This window comes from Podarcis muralis, chromosome 1 (genome assembly GCF_964188315.1).
Source record: "Podarcis muralis chromosome 1, rPodMur119.hap1.1, whole genome shotgun sequence".
In the NCBI taxonomy this organism is placed as follows: Eukaryota; Metazoa; Chordata; class Lepidosauria; order Squamata; family Lacertidae; genus Podarcis; species Podarcis muralis.
In genome coordinates, this window is record NC_135655.1 from 31256352 (window position 1) to 31275833 (window position 19482).

At 44.2% G+C, this 19482-nt stretch overlaps 1 protein-coding gene across 2 annotated transcripts; it reads right to left on the reverse strand.

The window, feature by feature from the left end:
* Positions 1–646: 646 nt before the first annotated feature.
* On the reverse strand, positions 647–18542 carry DLST (dihydrolipoamide S-succinyltransferase). Of its 2 annotated transcripts, none has more exons than XM_028719652.2 (15): positions 18385–18542; positions 13573–13609; positions 12189–12237; positions 11655–11710; positions 10604–10678; positions 10242–10297; positions 9476–9587; positions 8559–8717; positions 8207–8283; positions 7342–7439; positions 5177–5307; positions 4602–4675; positions 4039–4122; positions 2934–3101; positions 647–1927 (listed from the first exon to the last, which is right to left on the reverse strand). In XM_028719652.2, exons 1-15 carry the CDS (start codon positions 18457–18459, stop codon positions 1793–1795), a joined length of 1386 nt encoding a protein of 461 aa, XP_028575485.2. In that variant the 5' UTR covers positions 18460–18542; the 3' UTR covers positions 647–1792. The 2 variants fall into 2 exon arrangements, with proteins under 2 accessions (XP_028575485.2, XP_028575496.2); XM_028719663.2 differs by having other exon boundaries at positions 13573–13606; positions 18385–18521.
* Between the last annotated feature and the right edge of the window lie 940 nt (positions 18543–19482).

Below are 19482 nucleotides of genomic sequence, written 5' to 3' on the forward strand. Positions count from 1 at the left end.
TTTTTTTTTTTTAAAAAGAACCATTTTTGGTTGGGGGAATTGACTAAAAAATAATACTGTGTGTTTTGAGTTGTATGAAGCCATTTTGCCTTGAAGGGGTGGGGAACAAGTAGTCTCCCTGCTACATAAAATATAACTATGGCAGACTATTGTGACTGCTGCCTTCAAAGATCCCAATCTCTTTCCTGTTTTTGGCTACCAAAATCCTTTAAGGGGACAGCATAACATTTAAATCATCTAATGTAGGCACACTCCAAAATCTTCCCAACAGATGCAGAGCTTGAAGTCATAATTTACTGTCACGTCTAAACCAGGCAAACTATAGTTTTCTTGCCTTTTTATTTAACAGTGAATGTTCTGGGGCGGTGGGGGGGGGGTCATGTAAGACAGAGTTTGTTCACATAGCCCCCGTGATTTGGCATTACATCTGAACTGATCTAGAATAAGGCAGATCACATACACTCAGAGTTCTGTTACCCAGAAGTGAGTTATCTAATTTACGCCATCTATACTAAACTCAGAAAAACTTGGGCAAACTCAGCTCAGGTTCTGTTCCTTTGAAGGTGTTTCTCAATTGCTTATAAACATGTCTTACCCTAAGTATCATCCCACTGTATTTAATTTCTCCCATTAATACACACGCACACATAATTTCCTTGTTTTATTTTTGTTTAAAATCTGTCATGTTAAATACTTTAATTACAAGTTCTGTGCGGCGAACAAGAGTAATAAACCCTGCAGGCACTAGCAACCCTCTCACTCAACAATATATGTGCACGCTATTGTACTAAGGATATGTCCCCATGAACCAGCAAGCCTTAGGCTAGGATACATGCCACACAAGACAACCTAGTCCCAACCTACATTACCATACCATTGCAGTCACGAAGTTGATAGAACCATTCAGTGAGGATTAGATGGAACGTAGGACAGCCACCGAAGGTTGCCATCTCCCCCTAATCCCCAGCAGCCAGTCAACTTGAACTGGACCCGACAGCGAGATGGGACACCCATTCTGCCCTACCAGAGCTTAGAACGAAAGAAACAACTTCCAAGTGGGAGAGGGAGAGAGCTGCTACTGCCACTTCCTTGCTTGGGAAGGGATGAGGCAGAGGAAGGTCCCTGAAAACAACCCTTAGAACTGCCCCTCACTACTAGGAGAGGATCTAGATAATGGCTGGGGAGGCAGTAACCCCTGGGAGTGCCTCATCCCGTTAAGGTCAAAAAACCCACAAGGTGGCTGGAGTGCAGATTTACTCTCCGTTACTGGAGGCATGTAAGATCAGGCACAGCAACTGAATCGCCCTAGAGAGCCTCAGGCTAGCTTCGCTGTTCCAAAGATCTATAGCCTTCAAGTGGAGCAGAGACCAGCCTTTCCCCTCCAACAGCTGCCGCGATGATACTGAATTAAAGCTGAGTTTCTGTGCAAGAGCTGCTCAGGAGGGAAGCTCTAGCTAAACAGCAGGCAGCTTCTGTTCCCATAAGATCGAGAGGGAGAGAGAGAGAGATGAGGCTATGTCTGTTTGGAGCAAGAAGAGGGGAAATGGTAGGTTACATCTGAACAGGTAATGACACCTGCTTGTCTGCCCTGGGAAGAAAATGAACCATCTTTGGAAGAGGCAGGAAAGGCGGGTGGCACACTACCCTCGGGGGTTCCTTTCAAAGCACCTCCTGCCACTAGGGGGAGGAGATGACTGGAATGAAGCCCTGCTGATTCCTGAATGTCCTCTGTTCCATCTGCTGCTGCTGCGTCCTTGCTCTACTGGATGGGGCAGGTGGGGGCTGCTGTTCTTTACAGGTCAAGCAGCAGCACACGAGGATCTTCCACCACAGCCTTGATCTTGCGCAGGAAAGTCACCGCCTCTCTGCCATCAATCAACCGGTGGTCGTACGTCAGGGCCACATACATCATTGGGCGCACCTCAACCTAAGGAAGAAAAAAGACTGTTAAGCTGAACATTTTCTTTTGTAATCAACTTGGCGCTGTACCTCAAAGCCTAAGCAAGTTACATTTTAAGTTACATGAGCCCTGCATAACTAAGAAAGTGAAACCTGTTTGGGATACCCCCAAGCTGGAGTTTTCTTATGTCTTAATAATTTGACACAAACTCTTCAAACCTTTCCCCCACACATTCACCCTCTAATTCGAACCCAGAATACTCCCCTATCTTCTCAGAATAATTTTACAGCGGTCAAAACTTCTAGTTGGTCCTTTTCTGCTGCACTTGTCAGGGCTCCTAGTTCAGCCTGATCCACTTCTCCATCATCAGACTGGACAGTTGATTAGAGTGTGGTGTTGATAATGCCGAGGCTGCAGGTTTAATCCCTGTATGGGGCAGCAGCATATTCCTGCAATGCAGGGAGGTGGACTAGATGACCCCCAGGGTCACTTCCAACTCCACAATTTTATGGTTCTATTTTACTAGACTGAAGGTCCCGTTTAAACATTACTCTAGCCATCTGGAAGATGCTGCCTGAAGCAGCATCTCCACCCCATCATTCAGCCTAGACAATGAGGTCCTGCTCCGAGGGTCTTCTGGCATTTCCCTCATTGTGTAACATTTAAGTTACACAGAAGCTAGCAGAGGGCCTTCTCAGTAGTGGCACCCGCCCTGTGGAACACCCAGCCATCAATGTCAAGGGACAGAAGCAACTATATGACACTGAAGGCAGGCCTGTATAGGCAAGTTTTTAATATCTGATGTTTTATTGGGTTTTTATATTTTTCTGGAAGCCCCCAGAATGGCTGAGGCAACCCAGTCAGGTGGGCGGCATAATAAAATAACAATGACATATTGACTTATCTACCTAGCCTGGTCATTCACATGTCATCTCAACTGTGCAGGAGCCAGTCACAGAAAAGTGGCTTGCCAGCGGCTAAGGTAACGTTTAAAAGCCCCATTAAGCCCCTTAACCTTCCATACAGTACATACTTTGCCTCCAACAGCAACAGGCCTGTCAAAGATGCCATGCATGCCCAAGATAGCAGACTGAGGGGGGTTGATGATGGGCGTCCCAAACAGGGATCCAAATACACCGCCGTTACTGATGGTGAATGTGCCGCCATCCATATCCTCAATGGCAAGCTCATTCTTGCGGGCCTGAAACGGGGGGGGGGGGGGGGGGGAGAGAGAGAAATAGCATCACTAGCATGTGAACACCTCAGAAAGCTCCCCATACTAAGAAAAGGCAAGAAGTTATCTGAGAATCCCCAATGACTAGTGAAAATATTGAGGTTACAGGGGGAGTCCTTTGAAGTTCATATAAATATCTTCAAGGTTGAGGGTGCTATCAAATTCAGATTGATCAAAGCACAAGACAGAGAGCAATAGCTAGATTTTTGCTGGGGTAGCTTAAGACTAACAGAATGTACCTTTTTCGACACATGGCAATTCTAAGAAGGATAAGAATAAATTGAGTTGTTCCTATTTTGCCACAGCAATGTCCAACATATTATTTATGGGTGTAAAAAAAAAAAAGGAATATAGGTACACTTGGTTCCAATACAATGGAAGGGACTATCATCACTGTGCCACCATATAAAGTGCTATGTCTTTAAGGCACAGCAGAATGAGTTTCCGTCTCCCCCCACAATATGCTTCCTTGAGAACACCCTCCCCATTACTGTTGACAAACTTGAATCCAGTCTGTTTCATGTTATTTGCAAATTTACCATAAACAATATTTTTTTTCTTGAACTGCAACCAGATATGGAGATGGCTACTAGTTTAGATCACTTTTTTAAAAGTTAGATTTGTCTTCCAGAAAACTTGTCGATCAACATCTATTAGTCAGAACGGCCAAGTGTTTTCAGGTGATGTATCACAGAGCACTGAATGCTAGATATATATCTGGGCCTGGAATTTTAAGGCTTCTTGAAGTGGAGACTCTGCAGTTGGCTTTAGCTTTTTGTCAAATTACTGAACCAGAACCTTCATCCTGCCACTGTCTTAGTCACACTCCCCTTTCCCCCTTCTGATTCTCCTTAAGAGATGTCTGGTTTTCACCCTTGTGAACCCTTTACACTCGAAACATTACCTTTTCTCCCAACTCATTGATTGCTCGCTCAATGTCAGCAAAGTTCATTGTTTCTACGTTTCTGATTACAGGGACCACAAGACCCTGAAAGAAACAAAGATCTCTGAGTCAAACACAACATACATAACATGACAGCAAGAGCCAAACATAGAGCAAGCCATCATTGGACAGAGGTGTGGATCCAGAGGTACCATCTTCACTAACTGAGGAATCCTGACATCACGAGGAGCCAGGGGACGGAGCTGAACACCTTCTGAACACTGAGGGGGTGGAACTGCCTTGGCCCCTAGGAGATGGCGCCTGTGGGTGTATCTAAAACAGGATTGGGGGACTTACTTCCTCTACCCCCTCCCCAGTCAAATTTGATGCCCTCGGTATCTCACTACGCCTATGACTGATCCCCCATGCCACCCTGGAAGTTTGAACAAGAGCAAACACCCTCCCTTGCTGTAGGATTAGACAAGGCCAGGAAGCTTGTCTCTGAATTTTCATTTCTTACAGCTGAACACCAAACCAAATGATGTCCCATGCATCAGCCAGATGCATGTTCCCACAATACATACCCTAGGAGTCGCCACTGCAACACTGATATCCACATATTCCCTGTACACAATCTCTTTGGTAGTATCGTCTATCACTAGATGGAGAAAGAAAAGTAGGCTATTACATACAGCAGCATCACGAGTCAAGGCTCTAATCAGGAGCAAAAATCAAGCTTTATTGATTTAGTCCATCTCTTCCTTCCATTCACTAAAAATTAGTAATGGAGGGAAGCTGATCTGCCAAGTATAAAGGAAACACGAGGCTTCCGCCAGTCACCACCTTGCAAGGAGCAAGTGCCTTGACCTTTTCTTTTTCCTTCAAGTCCTGTGTGTTTGGAGGAATAGGCAGTCTTGTCTCATTTACACAGACGCATGGAAAAAATAAGAAACAGCAGGAGTTGGGCATGCAATTTCTTTCCATAGACCAACTTCTGCCCAAGTGAATATCCTTTCTCTATGAAAGGGTTTGTCACAACACAGTTGCTTTTCTTTGCACAAGTGCAGAGACTTCATCATGAGGTCTGATAGTACTACCTTCCACAGAGGCTTGCTCATGACACTCAGGCATCTCAGAAACACTGCCCCATTGTTCTCACCTCCATTTACAACAGGCTGCTCTTGCAAGGCAAAGGCTGCAGCTTTCACGAAGGCAGACATAAAGCCAAGTTTCATATTGTGCTTCTTCAGGAAGTTGTCCCTGTGCCGGGCTCTCATTTCCTGGATGTTACTGAAAAAGCCACCAGAAGAACATTTACTACTAGGAAAAGGAAAGTTCTTGCTTCCTGTATCTACTTAAGCACCAGATCTGCAGCACATTCCTGACTAGAGTTACTTTGTGGCTCAACCCTTATTTCAAAAGTGGCTTGCAATTTATTAATATTTTTTTTTAAAAAGAAATGTTACCAGAGTTTCAACAAAGAGTTTCACTGCAGTATAGACTGGCTGATCTCTGAGAAGTATATCAGGAGTATTTTCTCTCCCTCCACCAAGTTTACAACAGCCATTACTTTACAACCATTACTAATGTTACCCTCAGGGTGTCACCAAAGCAAGCTACTGCATACTATGCTGAAATGCATATGGCTGTTCAAACTATCCCCATGTGATGATGAGCTTTCAGGCACTTTAAAATTCCTATAGATATTTAAATTATAGGGACAACCACCACACATCTGGTCAAATGAGGAATAAAATGTTAGATTTGCCTGCTGGTTATAGGTTCTTCACTGCTGCGCTAGAGTTACAGAGTCATACAATGAAACTAAAATGTTGGGAGATTTAGAAGAAGGAACTTCTTCACAGTGCACGTAGCAAAACTATGGACTTCACACTCACGAGATGTCAGTGAGGACCACTAACCCTGATGGCTTTAAAAGAGGATGAGATAAAGCTAACCATGACAGCTATCTACTGCTTCCAGTAACAGAAAGCAGTATGCCTCTTAATACCAGTTCCTAGTGATCATAAAGGGGCAGAATGCTCATATCTTGTCTGAAGGCTTCCAATAGGCACATGTTTGGCCAATGAGAGTACAGAATACATCTTCTCAACACCTTGGAGAGCTCCACAAAGCCAGAGTAGACAGGTTATAGGTCTCTTGGGTTCAGTACTGACACAGTGAAAGCAAACTTCAGAATAAGCATAATGGGAAATGAGTGGGGACCTTGTGCCTCCAACAGGCTCCATCCATCCTGACAGAATTTGACCGTCATTTTGTTTATGACTATCTAAAAAGTAAACCATGTCTCCAGTTCCTTTGGCCACACTTAACAAGCACATGAGTTTGGGACTATGTACGTTGGAGGACTTCTGATGCAATGACTCTAAAATGCCCTCAATCAGAGTACAGAAAGTAGCAGTTACCATCATTCACTTACTGGAACAGAGGCCAGCTACCCAAATTGAACAGAACAGCTTTGTCTTGACAATTCTAGGCAGGCATTGAAGTAATAGCCTTCATCTTCCCCCTCCCAGACAATATGGCTTTAGAGAGGCAGTTTTTAGCAAGTACAAGTGCCCCTTTGGGTTTAGACTGTTTGTTTTCCTTTGCCTAATCTTGTTTAGAGCTAGGATTACCGTCCAAAGACATTACCGCCTCCCAAGATACAAGGGTTTGAGGGGAGGAAGCCATCATGAGAAGCCTTTACAGCAGACACTGACACCCAGTGGGGAGGCAAAAGGCCTTGGCCTAAGCCCTTGCAAGTCGGGGGGCAATCAATCCAAAGCAGATTACTGACTGCAACAAGAGCCCAAGGCCAGAGTAAAGCGACACCTCCATTAGCCTCTAAAATGAGGTAAGTTGCAGCATTTCCTCTCCAATCACGATTATTTTGCCAACCTTATTATTCCAAGCACCAAATATTTACGTGTTTTGTCTTAAGAAGCGGGATAGGATTTCATAGAGCAATTTGATTTGGGCACCATTTTCCTTAATGTGCTGAAACATAAGCTTCCCCCTCCCCAAATCCATTAGCGCTCAGCCCACAAACGCACTTCATGGAACACAGTTGGTTCTCCCACTGCCAAGGAGAGATGCTAAGGCTGGGCGAGAGCTCCAGGACCTGCCTTTCGGCCGGTTGCACAGCTGAGTCCTTGCTTAGAAACAGCCTCAACTCTATACAACCAAGGAGCTGGCTAAAAGCGCTTCATCCCAGGACAAAACACACAAGATCAATGCACACCAATAAGCCAAAGCTCCTGTTCTTAGTGCAACACGGAAAGATCTTGGCTTACCTGCACATACTGAAGATATGGTCCTTACCTCATATCAATTTCATTGAAGGTGGTTAGCATGGCACATGTATTTTGAGCCTCTTTCAGGCGCTGAGCAATGCGTTGACGCATCCTGTTCATTTTCACCTGAAGTGGAACAAAAGGAGATATAGTCAAACCTCAGATCCCGAACGCCTCCGTTTTGGAACGTTTCAGCTCCCAAACGCCAAAAAGCCTGAAGTAAATGCTCCGATTTCCGAACGTTTTTCGGAACCCAAATGTCCAACACGGCTTCCGCTTCGGTGCAGGAAGCTCCTGCAACCAATCAGAAGCCACGCCTCAGTTGTCAAACATTTCGGAAGCCGAACGGGCTTCTGGAACGGATTACGTTCAACAACCGAGGTTTGACTGTAATGGGGGAAAGGTAGTTTTGCAAACTGACGTTGACAAGGATTCACATTGTTGACTATCACTACCAGGAATAACACAAGTAGGAAAGGCAGTGCTCATGAGCTAAAAACTTTGCTGTATTCAGCCACTGCTCACAGAATAGTACAGTGGTACCTCGGGTTAAGAACTTAATTTGTTCTGGGGGTCTGTTCTTAACCTGAAACTGTTCTTAACCTGAAGCACCACTTTAGCTAATGGGGCCTCCCGCTGCGCCGCCAGAGCACAATTTCTCATCCTGAAGCAAAGTTCTTAACCCGAGGTAGTATTTATGGATTAGTGGAGTCTGTAACCTGAAGCGTATGTAACCTGAAGCGTATGTAACCCGAGGTACCACTGTACAACACAACTTGACCACTGCATCTCATGAGGCTTAGACTGGAGGTTTTTCAGGCAAAATAATGGTCCCCACTCGGCCTCAATCACCCTCATCCACTGCCCCATAGGCGCAAGAAGTTTCCAATTACCCTTTGCTCCACTCTGGCTCCTTTGCTAACCCCAGGTTCCGCCACAGGAGCAGCTGCAGCTGGCTTTACTGCAGAAACTGGAAGAAAATGGGGGGTGGGGAGAGAAATGTGTCAAGGGACTGAGAGAAGAAGGTTTATGTCCTGGCAAGCAATGGATGAACACGAAGGCTATCTGAAGGAGAGATGAAATACGCATTTGGGAGATGATACCTAATGCATGCTAGGTAGCAAGGCGGACGTCCTTTAACACTCTTCTGTGGACAGTTCTGCAGTCTCCAGTTCGGAATAACTCCCTGCTTATGCAGGTGGAAGGAGGTTGGTTAAGGGGGATTAGAGATGGTCTTGGTCTCACCTGGTTTAGAATCCACAGGGAGTGATGACACAGGGGGCACTGGAGGCATCGTAGTGGGAATCTGTGCTGCAGGGGCAGGTGCTGCTGCAGGAGGAGGAGGAGGAGGCGCTGCCGGTTCTGGTGCAGGGGCTGCTGCTGGTTTGGCCTTGGCAGGTGCAGCTAAACAGAAGAATTGAGAAAGGCAGTTGCACAGGCAGATAGAATCCAAGAGGTGCATTTTTTCCACAGACCATCCAAGCAGGCTCTTTCAGTATCTTTGAGAAAAGTACCCTTTTGAGTCAGGAGCCCATATTAATATAATAAGACGGCGCTCACTTGTCTCATTGGCTGCTAGCACCCAGAAAATAAACTTGTGAAATGGTATAGCTATGCACAGAGGCAGCGGGCTCAGGAGGCAGCAAGTTCCATAGATTAGGTTCTTTTAAAAGCTGAGTTTGGAAACTAACCGAAAGTGCTGGTGGCGACATTTAAAGCCTTAAAATGGTTTGCTACCAGGTTGTATCTGGCATCGCGTATACCCACACTAATTTGCTCGAGGCTTTGAGATTAGCAACTGAGGCCCTGTTCCCAGGTCTAACATTTACTAAGGTCTGACTGGCAGAGTCTAGAGCAGGGTTACCCAATGTGGTGCTTCCACATTGTTTCCTGTTCCCACATTCCACCCCTCCTCGAAGAACCTGCTTCTTTCGATCTATCTTTCAATAAATCACAAACCCTTATATTTTTACACATTGCCCATAAAATTTTGCAGGGAATTACCGTGATTTTTTCCCTGCCAAATTATGCAAGTCAAGTTGAATTTGGACAATTCAGTCTAGTTACAGCATTCAGATACGGATTCTTTATTTTTGCAGCAAAGCCCATCATTGTCGCAGCTGTGACAGTGTAAGAAACAGACATGGCTGGTCCCAACTTACCTCCGGTTTTCCTGAGTTTAAACAAAGGTGTACCTCCTTCCACTTTCCCCCCATCAGGAACTAGAAGTGCTTCAATTACGCCAGCTGCCGGAGCTGGAACCTGCACAGATGTCTGCAGATAAAACACAAATGAGCTCTCCTCTAATCATCAAAAGGAAATATGTTAAGTAAATGGGACTATCCCTTGAAGAGGAATGAATGATACATGAATGGGATTGGCCTTTCTGCAGAAATCATGCAAAGAAACAGCATCATGGAGATATCACATCTTGGGGGTATACATATTTCACTGGAAATCAACTCTGCATTTCATCACAAGAAGGAACAGTACAGTTATTTATTTGTATCAACTGTACTGCTTGTTAAGTCCAGAGCCCCCAGAGGACGCCAGTGGTATGGCATTTACTAATAAGCCTCTCCCTCTCCAGTATAAAAACTGATTCACTCTCAATCTGAGAATGATGGAGGACATGCAAGCTCCCAGCAGGCATAGTTGAAAACAAGCAAGTTTTTCAAGTCAAAAGCTAGAAGGGTGCCCCTTGCCCAGGTTTTGTGATTTTCTGTTGTCTTTAGCTTACCCACCTCCTCTCTGGAGAGCATCAAGAAACTACCCCATAAGAGCAACATGGCTGAATCAGACCAAAAGGCCTATCTAGTCGGGCATCCTGTTTCCTACAATTGGCATTTTCTCTATTTTCCGCACACCACACATAACTGAATACATCATCTGGCGTTTCTAATTATACAAGAAAAATAGGACGTTTACCTTGTCTGTTTCAATCTCACATACCACTTCATCTTCTCCTACTGTGTCACCCACAGCTAAAAATGAAAAGAACCACCCTAAGTAAGGGAACTCTTAAAGCTCATTTTCTTAAAGCTCACATCAATGCCTCGCAGAGAGTCTCAATTCTTACATGTATGCCGGAGGACTTGCAAGGTCATAATAAGGGTCTGGACATTACATACGTCATAGAGGACTTACATTGACCTTTCAATCTTTAATTAGTTTGGTCAATTTTCACCTATTGAATAAGTGTGTCCAGAGCTCCTTTCACCAATTACGTCTTTAGTGTATTCCCACAACAGACCAAGAAAACCATAGAAGACAAAAAAGCTGCCTCTTACCTTTCTCCCACCTGACATCTCCCTCTGTGACTGATTCTGCAAATGCTGGTGTGTTCACTGTAACAACTTCTTCCCCTGTAGAAGAAATGTATATCTGCATGTAATAAAAGCCTTCATATTCAGTCATTTTAGATTCTGGAATGTCTATGGACAAACAGCATTATTAGAAACCTCTTATATCTAGAAATACCTCCGAGAGCATCTACACTGACCTATTCACACGCAAGCCATGGTTTGTCGTCCCACAGATGATCAAACAAACCATGGTTTTCTTCTCTGAAGTTTGATTTGTTTCCCAGCTGCTCTTGCCTTGTATCTTTGATGAGCATTTGGGGTGGGGTGGTCAAGCAAACCATGGTTAAGGAAGGGAGCTGGGTTCACACAGCACACTAAACTTAACTGAAAGAAACCAAGGTCTGTAAGCCAATGACAAACAATGGCTTTAGACTGTTGTTTGTTGGCAGTAAACCACAGAAGCTGCTGGGCTGGACTCACACCTAAGGCTAAGTTATAGTTTAATAAGTCGTGGTTTAGCATTACGTGGAAACCAGAACAGTGTCATCTCTCTTTTCTCCTTAAAATCTGCCTCCTCAGGTAGAATGTTCTCCCTCTTCCATAAAAGTAGAACATTGGGGTCATTTTGCAGTAGATTCAGGACATATTTATATACTTACTCTTGCCTCTCCATTATTTCCCAAACTGTTGAAACAAATCATAAGCTTCTCAGGACAAGGAACAGGCTTTTTTTTAGTTTATATTATTTTGCAGAGCATCTTTTACACAGGTGACATGCTAATAATCATGCTTCAACTGAGACACTTGAGGGGGGGGGAGCGACCAGTAAGGGACATAATATACCAGAGTCTAACCTACACTACATCAAAACCACCTGTAGTATGACAAAGAAAAAACACAATTCCAGTCTATTACTTTGTATTCCTGCATTTTGTACTCCTTAGTTTAGACTAAGAATCAGTTGAGGAACAAGGTTGGAAGGGAATGTGCAGGCAGAGAAGGCCTCCCCCCAGTTGCAGTCATCTCAGGTACTTACTGCACACTGTGGTGGTTCTGAAATAACGGACAGTGAACACACGGGAGCCGTTTACCCTGGAGATCAAGAAACAAGAGATCAACTAAAGGCCAGCAAGAAGCAGTACAGATTTTGCATCTGTTGGCCTGACTTGACTGGGTTGTCAGTCAGCAGCCCTGACAATTAACATGCTCATCGGGGCAGATGACATTCTGCACAGCACCTAAGGGAGTCTATTTCGAGGCATTCAACAATTAAGGAAGATCCTATTTCTGGGATTCTACCTAGCTTGTTCACCCCTCCAGAACAAATTATGCAAAATATGCAAATATATAAATTGATTCAAATCAGGTCATTTATACAGTTCAAGAATTCTTCTACTCTTGGTGCAGAATGTGGATTACTCTGGTCTGGGACAATTTGGACACAGAGAATGCAGCTACCCCTCTCTGACAATACTGTAACTAGGAACTGGGGTTGTAGCAGCTACTCTCAATCCATGCAAATAGTCACAACATATTGACTATTTACATTTATATACAGTTGAATACTTACAAATGCTTCCTGCTGTTGGCATAAGCTAACCCCTGGCATCGAGAGACACCTGTAAAGCAGAAAGCACTTCAATCAGAAATCTGTTTACATTATATCACTTATTACAGTAACGTGTACTAAGACAAATTTGTTTAATAAATGTTATAAAGGTAAAAATAGCAGCTGTCAATTATCACTGGCATGCAAAAGTCTCCACACCATTATCCTAGTCCTCAACAACTTGGTCCTTTATCTGTTTTTTTATAAAGGATTAATAGCAGCCCCAGTATCCGAAAGCTAAGTGTTGGACAGTGAGGTGGGCAAGATTAATATCTATCAAGAAATGGAAAAGACACTAACACAAGATCTCTGCATTCATTTAATTTATTTTGTAGCATTTCCTCCACCACCACAACATCCAGAATCATTCAATTCATCTGCATCTGGGGAGAAATGTTTAGAAAAATTTGCATATCCTGTGCTCCTTCCCTTTTTTTTTGATAAAGAACAAAAATGTTTACAACATAAGATTTCTAAAAGGAGCCATTTTTTGGGAAGTGCTCAATAAATTCCAATTAATTGCACAGCGTTCCTAAAATAATTTATACAGTGTCAAATTATGCCAGAATGGGCGATCCCAAGAGTCTTTTTTCCAGAACAATCATCATGAACAAGACTCCAAATACTTATTGGATCCATCTTAGAAATTCTCCCTGTAAAGTCATATGGGCTAACTTATTCTGATGTGAGTTTCAACATGTTTGGGCGCTTGGGATCATCTTATTATCTGAGCCAAAAAGTTACATCAAAATCACCTCCAAGATCTCTTGCAAGGCAACCTACAGTTCTCTAAATTATGTATTTTGAACATAATTAATACAGAACTCCTTTTGCACAAACCCCCTTAAGTGAATGGGAAATGCATCAGAGCACCTCTACTTTTTCAAACTTATCAAATTGGTGTAGGTTAAAAATACTGTGCTCATCCACCTACATATCCTGAGTATCTGGGCAGGAAACAGGAATCATTTATCTATCCTTTAATGTGGGAGCTGCCAAGGAAGGTTAAAAATGGAGTTCATTGGTGGTTATGCTGACTCTGTATTATGGTCATTTTCAAATATTCTAATTTGTACACAAATCTGTTGGTTGAGCGAGCTGGTCATTTATGCTACATAGCTTGTTTTAACATATCATAGGTAAACATGGAATTCATCTCTCACTTTCTTTAATCTTTAACTACTTTTAAAACCACTTGTGGCTTTAAAGAAAAAAGTATGAATGTACTATAGTTTTTAACCAGGTTTTCATTAGATTTCCCTTGTCACGGTGATTATGAAACAGACAAGACACATAATAATAATAATAATAATAATAATAATAATAATAATAATAATAAACTCACCAGAGAGCGAATGTTTCCCCTGTGGACAGTTCCCCTGCTGAAGAGAAATATTATACAATCACCAATACAAAAAAATAAGTCATGAGTAACTCAAGGCAGAGTCACCTTTCCACACTATTCTACATTCCAAAGTAGAGAATAAATACACTGTATTCAGATTCAGTAGGCTATAATGACACCTCTTCTCATCAGCAAAGGTGTGACTACCATAGTTTGTCAGAGAAAGTAGCCCCAAGTTAATATCAGAACTGTGGAGCCGAAAGTGACCATGGGGTTCATCTCGTCCAACCCCCCTGCAATGCAGGAATTTCAATGAATGCCTTACACTTTCAAGTATTTTTCATCCACAGGAAAAAGGCATCCATAAAGTTTAATACAGGAGATCATTATTATTTTTTTGCTTGTTTGCAGTTCTCCTTTATGTCCACAAAATGCACAGCCTTCAATGCAATCCTACACACCTACTTAGAATATGCCCCACCAACTTCAATGGGATTTATTCCCAGGTAAATGTGTACAGGGTTGCAACTTTAATGAGCAAGAGGGAAAGGTTCTCGAAACCTTGTATGTCTCTCTCTTATATGATGGCTAAATATTGAGGTATGACAGCTACATATTGCAAAATGGGGTAACAGGATCAAACTCGTGATTACAGGCAATTAATATGCATAGTCTTCCCATTTGAATTACTATGAAGCCTAATGGTTTAATTAAGGTGAGCACTGCCTCTGGCTTTTGATTTCATCTTGTGATTTCATCAGGTAAGCCTGTACGAACAATGGGATATAAGGAAAAAAATGGATGATAGCCAATGCTAGTCATACAAGTAGATCCACTGAAATCTTGTCAATTGGTTTAAATGGGTCTACTCTGTGCATGACCTAGCTGGATATCACCCAGTGAGTGTGATGCGGTGGAAAGCATGAGTTCAAATCCTTGTTTATCCACGAACAGCATCAATCCCATGTCAGTAAAATGGAAATCATCATAGCTTACTTCAAAAGATTGCTGAGAGGACATATACTGACTAGATAAAGCTCCCTGAGCACAGTAGCATGATTAACTGTAATGAGGCAGAAATTCCTATTCTGATGAGCTACATCATTTGTAAACTCATTTTCAACTAATGATTTTAGCTTCTGGCTATTACACTGAGTTCATTTTTTTCAGTGTTATCCTGATTGCACAGCACAGATTCCTAGGTTCAGAAAAGTCACAGCCCAGATATATTTTACAACATGAAATATGGAACAAGCAGTGCACAGCACAAGGAGACTGAATAGTAGTAGCTACTACTCTATCCTTCTCAGTATACCCACCAGAACTTGATGGGACTGGAGCTTCATGTTATATGGCTTACCAGTCTCAATATAAATTTATAAAATGTAACAAAAATGAGATTGGAAGAAACCAGCCCTGCATTCATGTCACACTTGGCTGTGACAATAACTTGTGATATATATAATATTCTACCAAATAACTTTACTCACACCAGGAGTAACAAACAGATCATTTAATATCACATCATATCATCCCAACAAATCATAGAAGAAACAAAATGAACATGACTACATTGCTATTCACACATTAAAACACTTCTTAAATGTTTGTTTGAGGGGGCGGATATGGTGACGCAAATCTAAATGGCAAGGTTCTGATCAATCTTAGATCCTGTTGTTATCCATGTAATTTTTATGCCAAACACCAAACTTCCAAGATTACATGGCATTCTGAATCAAAGGCTATGTTTACTCTATGCAGCATGACAGACACATCCACCCACCCTTAGAATACACGAATTCCATAGCAATGCTTGTGTGTACATATATCAGTTTTTTTTATTTCTCATTTGAAATATCATCGTTTTAAGAGAAAAAAGTTTTCTGGCCCTAGATGAAGCAAAGTCTAGAAAGTAGTGGGTAAGATGCATACATGATTAGCAAGGAGACAGATCATAATGTGGTATACATGAGGAAAATACAATATAGGTCACTGCTCTGTTTGTTGTTCAGATGTCACATGTGTGTTTTTCTATAGATATTGCAAAAGTAAAGATGCCTGGTTCAGGGGCAGTAAAGTAATGTCATGTTCTAGCTGGCTGATCTTACAGGGGTCCTTAAAATGGGGGCAACAGGTGCATTTTAAGGAAACACTGAGCTTGTCCCCTGACCCTATTCATCTTCACTCCAAGCTAAATGTTGAGTTTTTGGGTCAGTTCTTTTTAAAAATCTGCTCCTATCCTCACCTCAGTCCCCACTTAACCTCCACACTGTTCATTCCTGACAGAAATCCTCATTCCCAGGAACTAAACTAAATCTTTTGATGAACTCCTGGGTCTCAGGGAATATGTTTGTTCAAGGCCAAAGTAGCTAACATAGGGAGGGAAGTGATGTTGGTGGGCAAGGCCTTCAAGGGCAGGGTAAGGGTGTTGTATACACAGCTATTCTGCTATCACAGAGTATAGTTCAGAGAATTACTCTGGTAAAGAGAAACACTATTCCTTAAAAGGGACCCGTTCCCAGGGGGGGAGAACATAGATATGGTGGACACAATGGAAACGTGGTGGGATAGAGAGAACTAGTGTGGGGCACTTCTCTCTGGATAGTGACAGTGGAAGTGGAGATGCCCTAAAAAACCTTAGTAGGAGAAAGCTGAACTCTGCTGAAATAGTTCAATGACTTTGGTTGTCAGCATATTTTACAATTCTTTGTGAGTACTGTTGCACTTATGGCTGATTACAGACTTCCCATAGGAATCAGGATGGCCAATGTGAAAACAGGATGATGGACTAGATGGGACTGTTTTGATCCAGAAGGCTGTTATGTTCTTATGCTATGATAACCTGATTATTGTGAACTAAGACCTTGTGTCTTTTCCTTCTCAGCTACCTCCTCCCCAATTTACTGCACAGCAAGTTCCTCATTTATTCTGCTACCTTGAAAGCTTTATATACTCTCTCTTTCTGAGAATGTTTTGTCCACAAATTTTTAAGACCTTCCATGTTCAGCTACTCCTTTCAGCTGTTCCTTCTAGGTGTAGGCAGCTCACTGATACATTTTTGCTGCTCCTCTCGCCAAAAGATTCAATAGTGAGGTGGTCACTAATTCAGCATCTTCAGAGTTCTTCTCTGGAATGAAGTACTCATCTTGCAAATACGTTTCCCATACATTTCTTCTCAACTGGACATATACTGAATCCAAACTTCCCATCATTCAAATCAATAACTTTGAATTCATCTTACATTCCTGCCTTTCGTTTTTACAATGCCAAATTTGTCCATTGCTTCAGTTCTTCTTTCCTTTAACCCCAACACTCAAACCTGACCTTTCAAGTTCCTTTGTTCTTCCTTATTTGACATACTGTAACTACAACAGCCTTTCTTGATCCATATCTCCATCTTTTACTCAAGTTCTCCCACTGGCCCTTTGTTAACTGTGTTTCAAAGTCAAATGCTTTAGACTGACTGTGCAATCCTAACTCACAGATATACTGGATAGAGGAGGTTACGATGTGGCATATTTCCCAACATTCCCTCCCTGCTGTCCAAATGAGCTGACATGAAGGACTTACTCTGGCATATCTACTTACATTAGCTGAAAGTGTTGGTTAAGTTGGCAGAAGTTACACCACTGTTGAGGCCAAAAATGGGTATGTCAAGGTCAGGAAGAGGGGCAAACATTGCATCCTAATTCCCTTCAATCACTGATCCTGTATAGGGTTCAGTGTACCTACACCACCAAAATTGCAGGTGTGACTAAAATCCACCCCATACGAGTCAATGGAAGAGCAGAAAATGATCCAGCCAAGAGCAATTATGATGCAGCTTAATTTACACTGGAAATATGCCAGTGTGGCTGCCTGGTTAGAATTGCTCCTACTTACCATGCCCCAACAGGTATTTTACTTTTTGTTATTCTTTCTCACAGAAAAAATTGCTCAAATCTATCCATCCCAAACAGAGTAATAAAGAAAAGGGGAAACTGTGATGGCTGAATGTTAATTACAGTTAATTAGGATGTAACCAAATAATTGCTGCAAAACAGAGATATTGTCCCATGCCAGCTGGTGATAAGACAGTGGCACTTTATCTTGGCGGCCCGTTACCACACAGGTTAAAACTGGGGGGGGGGGGGCAATTATTTGCAACACCCAAAGCCACGGACGATCATTAACGAGGATCCCGTCATGCATAAACATTCCGACTAGACAAGACAAATGCGCTGTGCGGCACCGAAGCAGGTGACCCCTGGTTCCGGGCAGAGCGGAGAGGGGCATCGTTGCAGTCATCCGCGGTGCGAGGTCAACCGGGGTCACACCTGCTCAACAAGCCTTCGCCGTTACCGCGTAGGCTGCTGTAGGGGGACGACACCCGCCGATACAGAGACACAAGAGACCCGCGTGATATTAGGCGTCGCCAAGCTGTCGCGCTGCGCTTCAACCTTCAGAGCCACCTTCACGCCCGGCAGGATCCCCTGCCGGCCTTGGGCTCCGAGGTGCCCGGCGGCCGCCGTTCAGTTCCATGCCTGACCTCGCCTCGCCCTGAAAACGGGCAGGGCCCGGAGGCAACGGGAGGCGCCCCAAGATAAGAGCCGCTCCCCGCTCGCCTCCAGCAGCCCGTTCGGAGCCTTCCGTTAGCCACGGGCAAGAGGCAGCGGGGCGAGGCGAGGCAGGGCAGCCTTCCCCCGGGCACGACTGCGGCCTCCCCCGCCTCGCCGCCCCACGTCCCCCCGTTGCCCTTGGTGCCCGTCAGCACCTTCGCGGCAGCCCCAGCCCACGACCTGCCCCTCCGTCTTCCCCTGCGGGAGGCGGTACCTGCCGAGCGGCGCAGAACGAGCGCCCGAGCGCCCGGTTGAGGCAGCGAGCCCGGGCCAGAGAAAGAAGCAGCATCGCGGAGGCGGAGGCGGCGGCGGCAGGAAGAGCCCCAGGGCGCACACCGGAAGCAGGCCCGGCGGAGGCCGGATGCAGCCTGGGATCGACCAACCGCGGCTCGAGAAAGGGGCAGGGCGCGGCGGGCTGTACCAATCGCGGCTCCCCGAAGCACAAAGGGAGGGCGGGGCGAGGAGAAGTCGGGGAGCGGAACGGCCCTGAGGGCGAGGAGAGCGGCAGCCGGCATAGACCCCACAAGAGTGAAGAGGAGCACGCGGCGTCCAGCTTCCGAGTCGATTGCAAAGGCCGTTTTCAGCCTCTGCCGGAGCGCAAATGAAGCAAATGGGCAGCAGTAGCGGCTGTGCTTGTGCCAGCGTGCTGTTCCTCCCTCAAGCAAAACACACATCCAAAAAAGATCTTTCTAACTGTAGAATATATGTATATATAGCTCCAGGAGAACCCCACTCCATTAAGCAAGTTGTCACTCTATTTTTCTATCTCTGTGGGCTCCAGATCTTGCCCTGCATCTTCCATTCCTGCAGTCGTGCGCGACCCCCTCAAAAGCATTTGCAGAGGCGAGCCCTCGAACAAGGAGGGCTTATGCTCTGGGAAGTGGGGCTGCAGGGGGCAGAACTGGACAGGAAACTTACCTTCTGAGAACTTCCCTAAGTTAACCACACTGGACCATAGCTGCCAACGTTTTCCTTTTTTCAAGAGAAATTCCCTTATTCCGAATAGGATTCCTCGCGAGAAAAGGGGAAAGTTGACAGCTATGCCCCGCACCCCCGTCTGCTTCGCGGTTTGCGTGGGCGGCTGCAGAAAGGAAGGAAAGGGAGGCAAGTTTCCTGCCACGACCTTCCTTATTTTTGGATCTAAGTCATTGCCCTTTCATTGCAGCATGATTTAATGCACAAGCACGCTGTAAACGCAACAGTTACTTTGCTGGATGTAAGATCCAGGATTCATCTAGTCCAGCCTCCTGTTTCCAACGGTGGGCAGCCCAATGCCTGCGAACTCATAGGCGAGACAGGATAGCGCTGTCTT

Bases quoted from the DNA above. Each gene is read 5' to 3' on its own strand.
- DLST (XM_028719652.2), bottom strand. From the start codon at position 18,459: ATGCTGCTTCTTTCTCTGGCCCGGGCTCGCTGCCTCAACCGGGCGCTC. The intron at 10,298-10,603 runs GTAAGAGGCAGC...TTTCATTTTTAG, and splicing joins AGATGTCAGGTGGGAGAAAG to CTGTGGGTGACACAGTAGGA. The intron at 9,588-10,241 runs GTAAACGTCCTA...TTTTATCTGCAG, and splicing joins GTGAGATTGAAACAGACAAG to ACATCTGTGCAGGTTCCAGC.